Raw genomic sequence first — 18,241 nt, forward strand, 5'->3', positions numbered from 1 at the left:
TAAGCCATGCGCTCCAATGGCCTCACAGTCACCATTCCACTTCTGACACCAACGTAGCGAACGGCACGGCAGGGAATCAAACCTGTGTCGCTGGCGGGAAAGGCAAACACCCTACGCATTGCATCAATAGGGTTAACCCCATTTGGTGGGAATTTAACTTGGCTCATATAGTAAGGACCATTGCAGTATGTTGGAAATGCATTGCAACACCACAAAATAATTTGTTGTGAGTCCATACGCCATCATTACGGGGACAATATTAGCATTTCTAGCTCAAAACAACAAATACCGTCATGATCCCTGGCAGCCTACAGTATCTCCAAGCATTTACAGTAGTTCCAGGCCAGGAATCACAGTCTCTAGTTGAATGGGATGAATCTGGACATTTTCATGTTTGTTTTGCACACACTTTGTGCTCTTTTCCCAATTTCACGCCCTTACATAAAAATATATTTAGATGAGAGAGGCACAGGACCGAGCGTTCGTGGTGTTAACATTCTCCCCCCTGGTCTTTTGATCTGGCATCTGACAGCTGTCATTGATTAGAGCATTTGTTGACGATTACAGGAGGACGTGTGTTGGCGAGACACAGGTCATACGGACATCTCTCTCATGCACGCATCGCGTGCACACATCGCATGCGCCCCACACAGGCACGCACATGCACGCACACACAAACACACACTCACTGCCTCCTACCCCACATACCCTGCACCACATTCTAGTAAGGGCTTGATGTGGGACAATACAATGCAGAAACGTGTGGTCTACATACGGTCAACTTTTCTTCATATTACTTACTGTATGAAAAAAGGCTTTCTTTCTGTATCCATGTGGCCCAAGGCCTCCGCACGGTAATGGGGTGATAGTTGAAAAAAATGATGTAAGCATCTACAGCCCATACCAGGGTAGTTACCTCCCTTCCGTTTTGATGTGGTTGGCCTGTATGTTTCCAGTTTGTTTGGGAACTCTAATCATTAGCGCAATGGTTGCCACATGGAATATCTGGTGAGCCTGTAATGGTTACCTTTTGTCAAAACTACACTTGTTTTCTGTGCTCTGGGTTATCTTTCTTTTAGACTAACCTGTTACCTATGTAGACATCTACTTAATATTCTATAGTACAAGAGGGATAAGTTCACATTCTCATATGTGTATTGGTCAGATGTTTACTGAGTCAACCAGTTGCACACTTTAGTGATGGACATGAGAACATCTGGATGCAGAGGAGGAAACGTCTCATTTTATTTTCTCTTACAGACATTAAAGGTGTAAAAGAATGCAAATAAATGTTCACCTTCTTTCCACCTCCAGTTAAATATGACACAAAATAAATAATTTGCTTCAACACAGTCAGAACTCAGTGGTTAAGTATACATTATATGTTCACTTTTGTTATGGTTTCAGGCTTAAAATGAGCACGAGGATCTTGCTCAAGAGTTTATTGCTGTTTTCGCATGATGATCTGTCAGCCCTACTTCTTGATTTCTAAACCTGTTCAGATGATTGAAATGCGATTGAGAACCAGTGAATTACAGTTTGTAACAAGTGTTTTGTACACACAAAACCAGTGCTTCCTCAGTTCATCCACTTGGTGTGTGAAACAGCCTCCTACCCCCCCCCCCCCCCCCCCCCCCCCCCCCCCATGTCACATCCTCCTTCAGTCCACCTCCTTCCAATGATTTGGCACAGAATAGAGTTTATATTTCACCATGTGCCACAGAAAACACTGTCCATCCCCCAAACCAATAAACCATCTCAAGCAAAGTCAGAAGCAGCCCCACTGGGCACAGCTGGTTGAATCAACGTTGCTCCACGTAATTTCAATGAAATCACATTGAACCAACGTGGAATAGACGTTGAATTGACGTCCGTGCCCAGTGGGAGGCAGCATGCAGTTAAGTAACTTCCTTAGACAAAATATGTATTTTAGTTCAGATGCTCTCTGTCCAGATTCCTTTCTTATCCTTAGTTGAAAGATTGTTCAGTGCTGAATTAGCTCTCCGACAGGGTCTAGTCCAGTAAAAAGCTCCTCCTCATCATCACACCATGATGGGGAGGAAGTGTGTGGCCGTATTCTTCCTCCGTGTTTTCTTCCCTCTCAGTGGCCTCCCGTGGACACTCAGGCCCACAAACATCTGTCTCTTCTTGTTCCTCCACTCGGCTGAGGCGTAGGTGTTATAGCCGTTCTCTTCAATACGTTCCTTCAGTGTGCAGTCAATGCCAAACTCTTTCTGGAAGAACAAGGGACATTATTGGGTTACATTCACATATGTGTATTTGGATACTGACTGAATCCATTTTATACTGATTCAACCATTTCCATTTTTGAAGTGCATACACTGGCAAAGGATGTAAAAATACCCCCACTATAGTTAATCCAGTGGTGTACTGTTCATACAAGAGTTTAAATCAAAATCCAAATATTTCCAGGTATTTATTCAACCTAATTCATTCTAATTAGCTAACTGATAACCCACTGGGTACGTAACGTAATTCCGACGTGGAGAATTGGGTAATATTTGGTTGGTAGATTGATCAATTATATTACAACCTATTTTCAGCCACTCAAAAAGACAGTCAAAAGTTTGTTTAATTCCCAATGTGTTGTCGCTATGCTTTCAACAATCTAAAAGCACAACGAAATTCCGATCGAAAATCAATGTCCGATTTTTGTTTTAGTTGTCACCTAAATTTGTCATCACTGCGCGTTCAACCATTTAAAAACACAACAAAGTTTAAATGGGAATACAACGTTAGATATTTCGTTTATTTGTACAACAACTTAATGTGTCAACATTGTGCTTCATCTAATAGCGCAACCATGTGACCTGGATTGTAATTGAGATTACTTAAATACATAGTGCAAGTGGTCAACGGAGTTTGAGATTCTGCGCATATTATTATATCAATTTTGAAAGTCTCCACAGACCTGTGACATTTGCGCGCTATCTTGAACATGCAGCTTTCTATGATTACATGAGAAGACATTTATTGTTACAGTAACCTCAGAATGTGGCATGGGATGTGTTGAATAAATACGGTTACATTATTTTATTACAAAAGTAATATTGAATTGTGTTTGGTTAACCATGCAACCAAATATCAACGTTTAAAGGAGCAACTGGCTTAGTCCTATTCTTTAACTTTTATTTTTGGTTGAGATTGAGACCTGAATCCAACATATACTTGTTTAACTGGTCAACAAGTTAATACACTATTTACTTTTGTATGTCTAAAGTGATACTTGAATTGTGTTTGGTTGTCAACGCAACCAAATAGCAACATTTGAAGGATATGTGTCCTTGGGTAGTTCTGTCTGTGCCACTGTGTCTGGCTTACTTCCAGTTTGTCTACACATGAATAATTGAAATGATGGATTCATGTCTCCATTAAAACCAAAAATCTAAGCTAATTAATAGGATTCAATCAAATAAAATCGAACTTTTAAATGCACTTTAAATACAGTTATATTCTTTAACTTCAATGTTTTGTTTGGATGGAGATGTGAATCCAACATATTTGTTTTACTAACTTGTAGATTACTTTTGAAATCAACCGAAGCTTAAAATCCTAGGCCTAGACCTATAGGCATTGTCTAGTTTCAGTTGAACCCTGGGTTGAATTTAAACAATAGCTATTGATGACTTCCCAAATGCTACATAGGCCTAAATAGCATCATTGATGATACATGATTGAAAATAAATGGTTACATCTCATTTGCTCTCTTAAACCTACCCCTTGGGAATGACTATGATAGCAACAGTGAATCTATTAAGTGGAGATTTCTCAACAAACATTCTCGCAAAAGCGCATTGGTGATAAATATCAAAGCCAGGCTTGGTTAAAACCCTGGATGGGAGACTAAAGGGTAGCTTGTATATATATCAACTACCCAGTAGGAGGTGCTGACCAGCATTTTCTTTCTTTCTTATAGTGGATATTGAGTTGAAGATCTGACATTGTTTCAAAGGTACAAATTCAACACATGTTATACAATGTTGGTCAATGTTGAAAATGAATCACTATGATGGCATAATCCTGTGGTTGAAATTTCATCTCAAAAACAACAGTTGATGGGTTTTTTTCAAATCCAATATATTTTCCACATAGTTTCCATGTCACAATACGTTGAAAAATTCAGTTGAAAACAACATTGATTTTGCCCAGCGGAAACCAATTCAACTTAGTCAAGATGTACCAGAGGGGTACATTCAATAGAAATGGTTAGTTATTCAAATCAGTGATAAATGTGATGTAATCTAATGTCTGTGTCCCTTTAGAACTATAGTCACGACTTGCTGACTTCCAATTTCGTCTTTAAATGCTTGTGTACTCTTAGCACTTTTCACAGTTTCCACTGCACCATTGGTTGAACGTGAAAGCAGCTACGTAGTGAAACAATCTTGTGATAAAGACGGAAGAATCTAAGGGAATCTCTTTGAGGCTTGTTGAATGAACTCTGACACGGATACTGACCGCTCCATACAGCTCTCCCTTGGTGCTGATAGCCAGGTAGTAGTTACCGCCCAGTCCTTTGATAGCCACCACGCCCACATCCACTGATGTGATCTCCAGAATACCTGAGAATAAACACACACAAAAAAAAACATTTTTATAAGCCATTTATAATCACCATGACCACTTGTAGGGGAGGATTTAAGGGACATCAGAGGCAGAGGAAATAGAAGCTAGTGTTCCGGATCCGCTGTAGTCATATACACTGCAGATAAGAGTTTGTAAAACAGTCAGCCTTTGTAAAACAGTCAGCCTGCCCCTCCTGATTGAGGAAGACAAAGGCCCAGCCACCAGCTGTGTCAGATAAAGGGAAATGGACAGATCTATATGGTCCAATGACAGATCTATATGGTCCATGGACAGATCTATATGGTCCATGGACAGCAGCACAGACTGTCAAGTGAGGTGACAGGAATATATCCATTGTTACCCAAGCCAAGCCCATCAATAATTGACACATTAAATGTTCCGGCTAGAGCCTTTCTTAAGACAATACATTGGCTGGATGGGTTTGAGAAAGCCTCTAGGTGAAATTGTGTGGGTTCATAGCCAACTAGGTGCCAGGTAGTCTAGCAGTTGGAGCATTGGACCAGTAACCAAAAAGTTGCGAGTTCAAATCCTAGAGCCAACTAGGTGAAAAATCTGTCGATCTGCCTTTGAGCAAGGCACCTAACGATGCACTATGTAGAAATCCATTTCCCAGTGGCAAAAAATCCTATAGTTTGCCTAATTTCTGTTTATTTGACAAAACAAGCAAGAATAGCGCACATAGAACAGATCTACCATTTCTTAAACTGTCTTTCAATGAGAATGACAGAGCTGTAACTCATATTTCTATGTGAATTTTGTTGGGTCTCCCAAAAAGTTACATATTGCAGCTTTAACCCTAATTGCTCCAGGGTCGCATCAATAATGGCAGGGGAAGTGGGATATTCAAAAAACACATTTCAATTTCACACCACACACTTGTACAGGTTGTTCATGTGTGAAAAAGGGCAGATATCAACAGGACAGATAACAGGACAGGTATCAGCACCCCCTATTTGAACTGTTATGCTACTTATGGTGCTCAGTAGATACATAAAATACTCTAGTTAATGGTCAGAGAAAATCCTAAAGAATCTCTTCAACTGTAGGGTAGAGTTTTCATCCATCCATCCATCCATCCATCCATCCATCCATTCATCCATCATCCATCCTTGATTTCATCCAAATAAGCTTGCTTCATCTACATCCCCTCTACTCAAAAACAACAAACTTCACCTTAACTCATTGTAATTTTTGTAATTTTTTAAACCTTTATTTAACTAGGCAAGTCAGTTAAGAACAAATTCGTATTGACAATGACAGCCTACCAAAAGGCCTCCTGCAGGGACAGGGGCTGGGATTAAAAATGAAAAATAAATAAAATATAAATATAGGACAAAACACACATCACAACAGGAGAGACAACACAACACTACATAAAGAGAGACCTAAGACAACAACATAGCAAGGCAGCAACACATGACAACCCAGCATGGTAGTAACACAACATAACAACAACATGGTAGCAGCACAAAACATGGTACAAACATTACATTTGGCATGAGGATTATAACAGTTGCAGATTAGATTTATGTGTGAACAGTTTGGCTTGTTTGGTATGTAGGCCACCAATTCACAGTGCAAATATTCTGGTTACCTAAAAGCCATTCGAAAAGGTTGAATTATACCCTAGTAACCATAGCATGCTGTTGTTGTAGACAGCTGAGGTTATTAATTGTGCTCGTAGTATCAGAGGTCAGAGAGATACAGCTTCCTAATGTGTCCTTTGACCAGAGAGCCCACACATCATCCACACACACACACACACACATACACACACACATTTATCTAATCTGATGCTGGTGTGTGTTAATGACCCTTCTCTGTTTCCCATGGCACGTTTGATTTCATGCCTCACTCCTTGACTTCTTCTTCCCATTTCCTGTGTGGTGTTGTTATCCTATCTTGCAACACACACACACACACGCCTGGTAGGCTCGTGTCACTGGGCAGCTCTCGGCTGTGCTTCCCTATGTAGTCTGTAATGGATTGCAAGCCCTGCCACATCCGACAAGCGTTGGAGCCGGTGTAGTATGATTTTTATCTTAGTCCTGTATTGACACTTTGCCTGATTGATGGTTCGTCGGAGGGCATAGCGGGATTTCTTTTAAGCTTCCGGGTTAGAATCCCACTCCTTGAAAGCGGCAGCTCTAGCCTTTGGCTCATTGAGGATGTTGCCTGTAATCCATGGCTTCTGGTTGTGGTATGTACGTACAGTTACTGTGGGGACGACGTCATCGATTAACTTATTGATGAAGCCAATGACTGATGTGGTGTACACCTCAATACCATAGGAAGAATCCTGGAACATATTCTAGTCTGTGCTAGCAAAACAGTCCTGTAGCTTAGCATCTGCTTCAACTGACCTCTTTTTATTTGACCGAGTCACTGGTGCTTCCTGCTTTTATTTTTTTCTTGTAAGCAGGAATCAGGATAGATTTATGGTCAGATTTGCCAAATGGAGGGCGAGGGAGAGCTTTGTACGCTTCTCTGTGTGTGGAGTAAAGGTGGTCATTTTTGTGACATTGTCAGCCAGCCCGTCTATAGGGCGGGTTGGCTGACAAGTTTGAAATTATATAAGTTTGCTAATATGTGTGATTGTTAATGGGACTATTGACAGCTACAACATTCAAAGTAGTAGTCGTTTTTAGGGTTATATATAAAAAAAAAAATGTGGTGCACTTTAATGTTATAAACTTATCGTTAAATGTATCGTTACCATGATAATTCAGTACATTTACAGTGATATGGACTTTTGTCCATATCGCCCAGCTCTACCTTTAGGTGAAGTGGTGGTGGGGACTATGACACAACGACCATTGAAGATCTGAGAGTTGCTTCTGTAAGGGATCAGGTGTCCAGTATTGTGTGAGGATGTAAGACTATCTAAGGCTGTCTCTGGCCCCTCTGTAAACATGCTAGGGATGAAAGAAGAAAGAACAGAGGAGAACAGAGGCCATGACAGAGAGACAGGGAGATGAGGATTAGAAATAACTTAATGACCACTGATCAAAGACACACGCCGGAGGCTGGGGCGTGACGGCTCTTATAAAAGTTTGAGCACACACACACACACACACACACACACACACACACACACACACACACACACACACACACACACACACACACACACACAAAGAGTCTCTCTCTCTCCCCCCACACAAACATAGAGTATACACCCATTCGGATGTAGGATCTTAATTGGATCACTCTTTTGTTGCTGAGAATTTCCCTGCAGGAAATGCAAACTTGTAGTGTATTCAAGGTTTAAAAAGGCTTTCATAGTTTGTCATTTCCACTTTAAAATGTCATTTGCCCTAACGAAAAATGTAGCAACCCCTTTAAAAAATGTCCATTAATTATAATCAACATAATAATTCTAATTTCCTGTTGCTGCAGGATCACTTTCCTGCTGTAGCAAATGGGTTCAAATTAAGACCCACATCTGTATGCGTGAACACACACATGCACATGCACACACACTCGAGTCTATAGTAGTTCCCACCTGTATCCACTCAGTTCGTGATGATTAATGTCTACTTGCTCACTTAGGAATGATATCCACAATGCCACAAAACAAAGCCACGAGGTCAAATGTGTTCTTAATTTAACATACTACACATCACAACACCCAGCACCAAATGTGACACCTGTGTGTTGTGTTGTGGTGATTCTGATACACCACGCATAAAAACATAGCCCTGGGTCAACCACACATTTCCATCTGTTTATTTAAGGAAATATCTGTTGCATACTGGATTCTTTTTCCTAATGTGTTGCTCATTTGATACGCTCTGTTTGTAGTTACTACAGCAAATGGTGCGTTAGGGTCGAAGTGGTGCAGACAATGCCAAAGTGAATTAAAGGTGGATTTTCCACAGTGGGTTGCCAAGTTCAGATGTGTTTTGCAGTTTGCATTGTTATTCTTGGTAACTGGAAGTTTACTCTTTGAAAAATATGTGTTGTCTCAGAAAAATTTGACAGAGCTTACAGTACAGATATGGTAGACTGCTTGATTTAAGAATGAGGAAAAATATACACAGAGATCTGGAACATTCGAACTGTACTGTCATGTTGAAATATGGGATTGATGGAAACATAAATCAGCTGTTAAGCAGATGAAGACCACAATGAATGTAATTCGTTTGCTCATATCCTTCCTCTATCCATGTCCATAAACAACTTTACATCTCTATCTCAGTGTCCCTGAGAGTACTGGCTGTGGTTTCCCTTCTGTGGGGGGCACACACACACACACACACACAGCGAGAGAGCAAGTGGGGACCATGTCAGGCCAAGTCCGTTGGCGCCTCAGCACACATGGCCCCTGGCAGAGAGAGAGAGAGAGAGACACACAGACACGTTTGGTGGCCTCCTATATTTGCCTCCTGCGCTCTTGACAGGCTGGGCTCATACTCACACAATCCCAGTTTGGGTGTAATTAGACTAATCCGTCTGCCGCCACACATCTGTTAGTGCCTCAGTTAGCACTGCTAGAGTCCACCATTGCTGTTCTCAGTAGCAATGTACAATTCATTAGAAATGCTTTAGGTTGTTCAAATTTGGCTAAATGTAACAATGTATAGCAAATTAGGTTATCGATAAGCACATTTTTTGTTACTCTGCATGCCGGCTAGCTTGTGTCGCTTTATACCCATGTGCTTATTTTAGCAAAGCTCCATATTTCCGGGGTTTCCAGCCCCGTCTGTCTTTCTGTCAGCTCCCAGCAGAATCTCAGCATGATGGAGTGCCATGTGGGACAGTTTTGCACTGGCATCCCTATAAATCTGTGGGAGGTTGGATACAGGCTCTTAAACAGAGCAGGGTCCTCACAGGACCATGGGCAGCCCCCAAAACCACCACCTCTACATCTGTAGAGATCTGTGCTAGCAAGGTTGGTATTTCAAACCCCAAACCAGTTGTTTCCCTTCTAATGCTGCACTGTTGTAACCAGGGTTCAAAGGTCGGGTCTCAGCCTTGCACACAAGCAAACTTGACGCAAACCATATCTCTAAAGAGAAGTAATGAGAATGACTAGTGAGAGAGTGAGGGATGTTTTTTTTATTTTTTTTAATCAAAACTGGTAACATTGTCTACAGATATGCTTTTGTAGTGCATAAACATAATCATAATTTAACATATCTATGGAAAGATTACCAGACCTTTAACTCAACATATTTAATGTGATTGCTCCTAGCAAGAACAAGCACACAGATTTAGTTTAGGAAATGGCCTTTTCTAGTTTTATTCATACAGTATATCGATCCTATGTTATTATTTTCTATCAACCCGGAGTGTTGAGCTGGGCATTACCACAGAATCAGTGCCAAAAACCTGATCTAGTGCCATTTCAAGGGCCCACAAAGGACATCCTCCCTGGGATCATGTCTAGGACATCCTCCCAGGGATCATGTCTAGCCCCTGGTCCAGAGCAGAAACTAGAGCTGCTCTTCTGTAGTATCCCTTTCCCTGTGAACCTGATCGTGGGCCATATAATCCACACACACTGTCCCCAGTCCCCCCCAGGACACGGCTTTGTGACGGCACCACCGTTGATACTGAACACTCGTAGCTTTGATGTGACCACAATGACGTTAACCATGTCATTCATGAATTAGTGTCCGCCCAACCCCCCTACCACTGCATTCATACCCATCCCAAAGATAAACTTGGTCACCTTTTGCAAATGCTTAGTAATATATACGACAGAATATTACTAATATATACTACTAGTACAGTAGTATTGTAGCCTAGAAATGTAAAGAATTGTGATGAGTAATGGTGAGAGATAATTGATAGGTTCAATAGGTTTACACGCACTATAGCGTCAAGTTGAACCCACCAATCATCTTAGTAAAGACATTGCTAGCCTGGCTGTTGTACTATTTCACAAATACCCCAAAGGGGCACATTGAAATTCATTGCATTTTTGCCTCACTGTCAAATGAAGACAGTTTAAAGTCTATAAATGCATTTATATAAAAGGGTTGAGTCTATAGACATTTCTGTCATATTCTTGTCAAAACAAACACCATTAGTGGCATTTTTACATCCCTTACTGTTTCCCATAAGTGTCTTTGATTGAATGTGTGGTTAAGAACTCCCAGGAGAAACGTTAGAGTACCATATACCGGGGGTGGTAGGTGTGGTGGGTGGGTGGGTGGGTGGAGGTTGTAGTTTAAGTGGGCACATGTGCGGCTGGTTCCTTGGTTTCTACATCCGAACACACACCCACTTGAGCATGTGAGTGCCAGCACACAGATAGGCTCACACACGTAGCTAATTGGGAAGTGGGTTGATAGAAAGGTTTTTTTTTTCTGTCCAAGTGATCACTGAGAACACTAAATCAAAAGAGCTGCAGTGAAGACAGTGTTTAGACGCGTTACTGGTCATGCCACACCGTTTACAATAGGATATTCAGGCCCAAACATTTGGCGTAAGTCAAAAAACATCCCCATTTATGTTACGGGCACCTGTGTAAATGTATCAGATCACAATCACATTATACTGCATTGATCATAAACCAGATGGTATCAGCATTATGTAGCAGACTGGCTGTGTGTGTTAGAGTCTCAGAGCATGGTAGTGATTGACGTTTCCTCTCCTTCCCCCAGTCCTGCTCCTGTCTAGTTGTTATCAGGGCTATTTACCCTGGGCAGTGAATAATGACAGATAACAGGTTGGTAATCTATTCCTCCCTTGTCCTGTTTTAGCCATCTGAGATCTACCATCATTGTGCTGAATGTTTGGAGAGGCCAGATATCACATGGATGTTTGCTAGAGATGGAAAAAAGGAGCTTCTAATCAGGAATGTGAACCAAACTAAAAGGTTTAACGTCCGTGAACTGCCAGGAGACAAATCTTGCCATTTTGATTCAACATACAGTATTTGAAATGACCAATGCAAAAAAAAGTTATTCAACTCAAGTCAATCATTTGAATTTGTTTCCTTTTTTCCCCTGTCATTTGTATGATGTTCTGTAGTGAAGACCGTGCCAGGTTTGAGAAAGCCTGAACAACACAATGGTTCATCTTTAATGCACTATGGTTGAACCTGTGTTTCCCCCTCTTTCACTTTCCTACAAATTGAAAAACATACTCTTGTGATTACTTACTGAGTGGGTCATCTTTGCTCTTGGTCCCGTTGACTCTGCCATACTCATCGATCCGCAGGAAGAACTTCTGGAAGGAGAAGAGCTTTCTCCGCCGCACATCTCCCTGCAGGTGGTTGTAGCTGCGTACATGCCTCCCAAGTGGACCCCCTGTCCTTCCTAAGGGATCCCCAGTCTGCCCAGTTCCTCCAATCCTGGACCCAGCCAGGGAACTGTTCACCGGGGCACTAAAAGTGCTGTTGGGGCTGTGGGGCTGGTTCCTGCCTTTGTAGAGAGGTTGATGACAGACAACCAAAGGGACAGAAAGGGAGAGCAGCTGTGCTAGCAGCAGAGACAGTGACAGGCTGGAAAAGGAGAACCCCGAGATGGAGCTGGAGCCAGACCTTAGCCCAGACCCAGAACCAGACCTAAATCTGGACCCAGAGCCAGACCTAAACCAAGACCCAGAGGTGGACCAGGCAGAGGCAGCCTTACTCCCTCCAGCAGCCCATGTGCTCATGGTAGAGTGGTTTGGGGAGGACTGGAATCAGCCTCACAGCCTGGGACATGCTGCTGGGGACAGGGGAGGCTAGGAGGGCAGGGAGGGGAGCCCTCCTGGGAAATGGGGCTATCTGATACCTTTTCTACCAGTTCTCTACGCAAAAAGAGATGTCCTTCTGTTCCTCCTGTTTTTTTTGGTAGCTAGAGCAGTTACTGTACTGAAAGTCAATGAATTCCAATGACCAATCTGAGAGTCCTCTCTTTCACGTTTCTTCCCATACAGAGGTCCAGGTAGATAAATAAAAACAAAAACACCCACCGTATTTTTTTACAAGTGCATATACTGTCAGTGTATTCCAATGACAAATCAAGGAGCCGTCCTATGTCCCGCTGAGTTTAATTCCAAACCAGAGTTTCTCAGATGATTACTCCAATAATGAAAGGTCCACTGATGTAGGACCGTTCTGCTATAACACTTTCTCCAGGTCCATCCCTCAAGTCTCAAACATTCAACAGCTCATTGCTGCCAGATACCCTCCACAGATTTCCAGATTTCACAAAGAAGGTCAAATACATTTGAGTGTGAAATCCTCCGCTGCTCTCTCCTCTCTTTCTCTCTCCATGGATGAGTGTGGAGTGGACTCGCTCTCTCTCCCGCTCTCTACAGTGGCTCCACCTTCACTGAGGTGACAGGCTGAGGAGGGGTGTGTGTGTGTTAAAGATGTTTTGCTCCCCTTGCTGGGTTTGATGTGACATGGTCTCAGGGTAATTTGTATTTTTCAGTATGTAAATCTGTGACACAACTTTTAGTATGATACGTAATGTTAGGTTACAAAGTGAATGGGATAGCAGTCATACAATAACATACGAATTATAGGACTTATAGTATCATACGTCTTACTCGGTCGAACAATAGCATACGAATTGGATTGCATAACTTATTATACATCTTGGATGACGTGTAGTATTATACGTCTTTCTCTGAAACCAGGTTGCTTGTTGCCTCATAACAACACATAAGAATTACTGGGAGAATTGGTGGTTAGGAGAACTAACAAAAAATTTTGGATAATTTACGTGAAAGGTTAGGGGAACTAAAACAACAAAGGTTAGGTGAATTTACGTAGCAGGTTAGGTGAATTGAACACACAACCTTTGGATTGCTAGACTGTCACGGATTACAACCACCCCGACCAACCTCCTTGCTTTCATTTCTGTCTAAAGTAACTACACTATTTGTAAGTATCATAAGTCTTGGAAGTGCTCCATTTTTTTTCTTTTTTCGTATGGCTCTGAGGCCAGGCTGGATAGGAGGACGCCTGGTCTGATCTCTTTACCTGTCACTGAAAGATGTGTGTTCGTGTTTGTGTATGTGAATATGAGACTCCCAACCTCTCGTTCTCTCTCTCTTCCCCTCCACCTCTCTCATTGCTCTACATCTCTCTCTCTCTCGCTCTCTCTCTAAATTAAATGACTTTCAAAGGGCTTTATTGGCATGCGAAACATATGTTTACATATGTTCTATTTCTCTCATGCATTCCCTCCCACTCCACTCCACTCCACCTACCGTTCTCTCATTTCCCATCACTCCCTGTAAAATATTGGAGTGGGCTGTGTCAGGGTGATGTGTGTTTGTGCGTGTGTGTGTGTGTGTGTGTGTGTGTGTGTGAGTGAGTGAGAATATGGGGCGGAATGACAAGGGTGGTGGTGGGAAAGGAGACCAGGGTAGGATAGGATTTATCTGGGTAGATAACATAGAGGTATGTGTAGTAGTAATAGACCAGTTACATCGGTGTTTCAAACACTTTACTGAGTAGGCTGTTTTAGTGTGCATGGTGAGTGTGTGTGTGTGTGTGTGTGTGTGTGTGTGTGTGTGTGTGTGTGTGTGTGTGTGTGTGTGTGTGTGTGTCATTTCTTATCTCTCCTGATAAAACACACTATAAGGTTACCACTGCTGGTTTCAATCCAATTGCTCTAAGATAATCTGTCAGGCCTCTCTCATCTCACCTACCTTCCTCTGCGAGTCAGGTGTCACATGGCCCACAGCCAAGTAGAAGCTCTTTTACCCCCCTACTCAGAACTGTGTCACGTTGTCAAATGTTCAGTAATTCAATTTAGTTGGAGAATATTACTTAGTCCATTTAACTTTATTCAACTACATTTCCAATCTGTGAATTGGTGGTTTCTGAGACGGTTACTGAAACTGCAAGAAATTAAAGGTAGACTCAGCAAGATGACATCATCATACACAGGGGAGCGATTTCCTACTTAGAGAAAAAAATAAGAATTAAAATCTGTCAAGACTGCCAGTATTAATTGGTTGGTTGTAAACCATCATCTTGCTGAGTGTAACTGTAAATTATACTTCTGAAACCACCTTTTTTCCTTGTCTCCTCCTCTCATCCCTTTAGAAGTTGATGCCATGTCTTGCCTTCTGCTTTCTCTCCTGAAGTCCCTACGGTTTTCTTAGTGGCTGCTTTAAATGTCTGTCAATGACATGCTGCCAGAGCATTGGTCAGGTCCTAAGTCTGGTCTTAAGCTAGCCGTCTGTGTGCTTCAGGTACCCCACAAACAAAATCTTATCAGTAGACTACTTCCTTTGTTGTCTACCTTCCCACCATGATAGCCGGAATCAGCACTTAAAGGAAACAGAGCTGGGAGGAGCAGGGAATAAGTTGATATTGATTATTGAGCGAATTATAATGAACATCCATACGATTCCCATGGAATTGACATAACTGCATTTCTTTTTTAACCGCGCCGCATTTGAGGCCCTTCCTTACACTGTATGTTCTGATCAGTGGTATAAAGTACTGAAGTAAAAAATATTGTAAGTACTACTTAAGTAGTTTTTTGGGGTATCTGTACGTTACTTTACTATTTCTATTTCTCGCAACTTTTACTTCACTACATCCCTAAAGAAAATAATGTACTTTTTACTCCATACATTTGCCCTGACACCCAAAAGTACAGTGGGGCAAAAAAGTATTTAGTCAGCCACCAATTGTGCAAGTTCTCCCACTTAAAAAGATGAGAGAGGCCTGTAATTGTCATCACAGGTACACTTCAACTATGACAGACAAAATGAGAAAAAAAATCCAGAAAATCACATTGTAGGATTTTTAATGAATTTATTTGCAAATTATGGTGGAAAATAAGTATTTGGTCACCTACAAACAAGCAATATTTCTTGCTTTCACAGACCTGTAACTTCTTCTTTAAGAGGCTCCTCTGTCCTCCACTCGTTACCTGTATTAATGGCACCTGTTTGAACTTGTTATCAGTATAAAAGACACCTGTCCACAACCTCAAACAGTCACACTCCAAACTCTACTATGGCCAAGACCAAAGAGCTGTCAAAGGACAAGTTTCCGAAGGCACTGTACCCTGGTTTCTGGTGGGCATATCTCTTTTTCTAGGTAAACGTGAGAATAGAAAGGTTCATAACTTTTGTGAAGCATCACAGCACAGTTGAAAAATATATGGCAAATAGAAATCCAAGATGGATGATGTTGAGAGACAGTTGGGTGTGGAGCTGAAGGGTGGGACTAATAACAAGATAACCAATGTGAAACATACAGGGTCTGTAAAATGTATAAAGGTTCACAAATGTTGTGAAATAGCACAGTTGCAAATAGAAATCAAACTGGATGGACATCAGAAATAGAGGAAGGACTAAAAACAAACAAAATATAACTATTGTAAAATAGATTGCGTCTGTAAAATGTGTATAAGATGTATAAACTGAAGGTAGAAGCCTAAGTGTTTAGTAGTTTACTCCAATTGGGGGAAGGGTGGTAGGGTTTGCGGGGAATAACAAAGGTACATTCTTAAAAAAGTATGTGTATCTATATAGGTATGTGTATGTATATATGTGTATATGTATGCATACGTGTATGTATATGGATTTATATATTTACAAAAAATATATATGGGGGATTGGAAATGATGCAGACATTGATGGAAGCAACAATCTTTCCGCAATATTAAGCTGATCCACCCCGTAAAAAAAGTTTCAAAAAGAAGACTCTAGGTTGTAATCGCTGCCAAAGGTGCTTTAACAGAGTACTTGGTAAAGGGTCTGAATACTTATGTAAATGTGATATTTGTGATAGTTTATTTTTAAAAACATTTTGTCAAAAAAAAATCTAAAATCCTGTTTTTGCTTTGTCATTATGAGGTAATGTGTGCAGATTGATGAGGGGAAAAAAAAAACAATTTAGAATCAGGCAAGGTAATAATAATAAGGTAACCTAACAAAATGTGGAAAAGGTCAAGAGGACGGAATACTTTCCGATGGCACTGTACCCTGGTTTCTGGTGGGCATATCTCTTTTTCTAGGTAAAGGTGACGTTTTTTTTTAAAGTATCGTGATACTCCTTTCTATCGAGTGGTTTTTCTTTCCCTTCAGACAGAGGACACTGTCCTTTGCAGGTGCATCCGAGCTGAGAAGCGGAAGAGCAAATTCGAAGAGCAAATTCCTTGTAAATGCCACCAAGCCTGTGTTTTTTTCTCGTATAACAATATAAGTAGGCTTTGGAGTTACTGGAGAGCGGCCAGGGTCTCATCTCTCTCCCTGGATGTAGTGCTTACCCTATCTTTATTGATCCATCTCAGAGGATTGCTTTTGAAGTTCAAAAAGCAAAGACAATGCAACAGGCCAATGTGTTTCTGATCTCCAGCTGAAGGCTGCAGCAGCTGGCTCTGTACCCTGCAGAAACAAAAACACCATTACAAAATAACACCGAAATGGAAAACCACCATAGATACACGTGCATCAAATAGGATTTGAGTTGACACGTTCCTCATACCAAAAGTGGATTTGAAATCAGAGTGGAGCATTTATGGAATGATTCCGCTGGACTGTTCAAAAGGACAATGTCAGCGATTTGACAGGTGGGCAATATGTTCTCTTCGCTAAAGGAACCAGGGCTGGTACAGTACAGTACAGACAGGGATGCCTGTGTTACTGTGTAGGTACACAGTCTGAATTGGCCCAGATGGGAGGGACTGGGCTACACCTCGGCGTCCAACATATCCATTCCTATACTCACCTCACCTTGATAGGCGATGGATCGGCCTGCGAAGTTGGCCCCTAATTGGTTTCCATTCATTTTGAACAGAAGACACTTCCCTTGGCAACTGTTCTCCTATGTTTGTAGGTGACCCGAGGCCCCTTTTAGCCAGTCATCAGATGTAAATATTTGATGTGTCCCAGGCCGGTGTGCGGCAGGTTGGGTGTCTGGTAACCCAAATGAGGTCCCGGTCTTATGCTGAGCGATAGATGCTTGCCATGTTCTCTCACATCCAGGATGGGACACTTACATTATCAGCATGGCCGCCGCCCACGGGTCGGTTGCAGCAGGCCAAAGGAGTTTATTTACAGGTCAAAAACTGGATCCGCTCACCTGTAACGAGCGGTAGTGGTCATTACCTCGGGTAACAAGAGGTAATGACGCAGTAACATTAACACAGACCCCAAACATGAATCGCATCATCAGAACTAAAATGGACAGGCCAAGATAGGATAATATTATTTACTGAAAATGAGGTATGATGTGCAGTAATAATGCACAAAAGATGATAAGTCTACAAACTAAAGACAATATCTAACCATAACGGGCTGGTTCCCACAGCCAGATTAAGCCTAGTCCTGGACTAAATGGCACAAATACATTTTGCAGGTCAGGACTAGGCTTTTAAGATGGTTCTCGTATTCGCTTGGAGTGCTAAAGTGTAATTAAGGTTAAAAGGAAAACAGACAGAGTTTATTTCCATTTTGCAATTACTAGCCTACTGAGCCAACATCAATTAGACAATGAACTATGGCATGACGTCAGTAAGAGAGACGTGGTTAGGTAGTAGGCCTAATCACACATGAAGAGTTTACTCCTAAAGTGCTATAAATGCTATAGCCACACATTTCTTTTTCATCAGGAATGATTGCTGGGTACCTTCATGCGTGTGTGTACAATATTACTGTTCTCAGATTTGGATTTTCTTTCGCAAAACGCTATACATGATGAGCTGGAATGTAATGT

The 18,241-nt window shown here is 41.6% G+C and overlaps 1 protein-coding gene across 1 annotated transcript; it reads right to left on the minus strand.

The window, feature by feature from the left end:
• Positions 1-1,221: 1,221 nt before the first annotated feature.
• LOC110525027 (fibroblast growth factor 10-like) lies at positions 1,222-12,844 on the minus strand. Its single transcript, XM_021604986.3, has 3 exons — positions 11,724-12,844; positions 4,480-4,583; positions 1,222-2,234 (listed from the first exon to the last, which is right to left on the minus strand). The coding sequence occupies exons 1-3, from the start codon at positions 12,217-12,219 to the stop codon at positions 2,043-2,045; spliced, it is 792 nt and encodes a 263-aa protein (XP_021460661.2). The 5' UTR covers positions 12,220-12,844; the 3' UTR covers positions 1,222-2,042.
• Between the last annotated feature and the right edge of the window lie 5,397 nt (positions 12,845-18,241).

The sequence above is a fragment of the Oncorhynchus mykiss genome, chromosome 6 (genome assembly GCF_057628025.1).
Source record: "Oncorhynchus mykiss isolate SJ-2025 chromosome 6, ASM5762802v1, whole genome shotgun sequence".
NCBI lineage: Eukaryota > Metazoa > Chordata > Actinopteri > Salmoniformes > Salmonidae > Oncorhynchus > Oncorhynchus mykiss.